General features: G+C 56.6%; 1 gene segment (V, D, J or C); it reads left to right on the top strand.

Moving 5' to 3' along the window:
* The first annotated feature begins 496 nt into the window (after positions 1–496).
* LOC100617757 (immunoglobulin lambda variable 4-69-like) lies at positions 497–1096 on the top strand. The segment is given in 2 exon segments: positions 497–633; positions 762–1096. Coding segments are annotated over 2 exon segments (381 nt in total).
* Positions 1097–1573: the final 477 nt, after the last annotated feature.

A 1573-nucleotide genomic window follows, 5' to 3' on the forward strand; every position in this document is an offset into this window, starting at 1 on the left:
CTATCCCTGGAACCCGGGCATGGATCAGTGCCTGCTAGCAGAGTGTGGTGAGGACAGAAGGCCAGGCCAGGGAAGAGGCTGAAGACATGGATTGCTCTGGGTGCCTCAGGCTGGGGCTGAAGGGAGGCTCCACCTTTGGGTGGGATGAACAGAAGAGGCAGCAGAGACCTCCCTCTGCCTGGAGGCCCTGAGCTCTGCCTCCTTGTGGGCTGGATGTGGGTCTTGTAGCCAGCAGGGGACACTGTGGGGCTTGTTCTGGACAAGCAGTGAGGGCCTGGGGAGGGAAAGAGCCCAGCTGGCTGTGCCTGTGATTACTTTCAGCCCTGTGATCACTCCCAGGTGACATCTTAGCTGCGCTGGGCCAAGTGACCCCAATCACCCCCCTTGCATGAAAGGCTGCCCCCCTGGGACCCCGAGAGAGGATGCAGGTGGGGTCTAGAGGAGGCTGGAGGAGGCCCAGATTTGCATCAATCCCCGCCTGCCCCTCAGCCACCATCACAGGGTAACCAGGAGAGAATAAGAGGGAGCTGAGAGAGGCCAGACTCAGCTGGGAGCTCTTTGAAGCTGAGCTCTCGGGTCCTCTCGCCATGGCCTGGCCTCTCGTCTGTCTCTCACTGCTCTCCTTCTGCTCAGGTCAGGACCATCCCAGACCTCCCCTTTGCCCTCCTCCTCCCTCCCTGTTCTTGCCTTTCAGGAGGATCTCAAAGCACCTTCTGGCCTCCTCCTTGTTCAGGGTCATTAATGAGTCTCTCTGTTTGCAGGCTCCCTCTCCCAGGCAGTGGTGACTCAGCCTCCCTCTGTGTCTGCAGCCCTGGGGAGCTCGGCCAGACTCTCCTGCACCCTGAGCAGTGCGTCCAGTAGTTATGATGTTGGTTGGCACCAGCAGAGCCCAGGAAAGGCCCCTCGGTACCTCCTGTATGTCGGCAGCACTGGAGGTACAGGCAGGGCCGACGGGATCCCTGAGCGCTTCTCTGGCTCCGGATCTGGGACTAACCGATTCCTGTCCATCAGCAACGTCCAGGCTGAGGATGAAGCCGATTATTTCTGCCAGGCATTTTACTACCGTAGTAGTAGTAATTTTGGTTATACACAGTGATACATTCAGTGAGGAAGTGGGACAAAAACCTCCTTGTCAGGCCTGCAGCAGCTTCTCGCTTGTCCCCAGGCTCCTGAGCAAGGCCAGGGTGCTGCTAGGGGAGAGTCAGCTGTTCTTTCTCCCTCTGTCTCTGCCAGTCTCTGTCCTCTTTGTGTCTCTTTCTCTCTGTCTGTTTGTCTGTCTCCCTGCCTTTCAAACTTTCCCTCTCCATTTCTGTCTCTGTCTTTTTCGGGCTCTTTCCTTCTGTCTCTCTGTGTGTCCTTATTTCTCTCTGTGTGTCTCTATTTTACCCAGTTCAGCAGTGACTTGCCCAAGGTCACAAAGACTAATTCTGGAACTCGGGTCTTCTCACCCCATCACCAGTACTTCCCTCCATGTCCCAGCCTCCTTTGGGATGACCAAGACACCAGAGGAGTGTATTTAGTTGAGCCTTCAAGGCTGAGGATTTGGCTGGTGGAGAGGAGCTGAGAGGAAGCT

Source organism: Monodelphis domestica, chromosome 3 (assembly GCF_027887165.1).
Source record: "Monodelphis domestica isolate mMonDom1 chromosome 3, mMonDom1.pri, whole genome shotgun sequence".
Lineage (NCBI taxonomy): Eukaryota > Metazoa > Chordata > Mammalia > Didelphimorphia > Didelphidae > Monodelphis > Monodelphis domestica.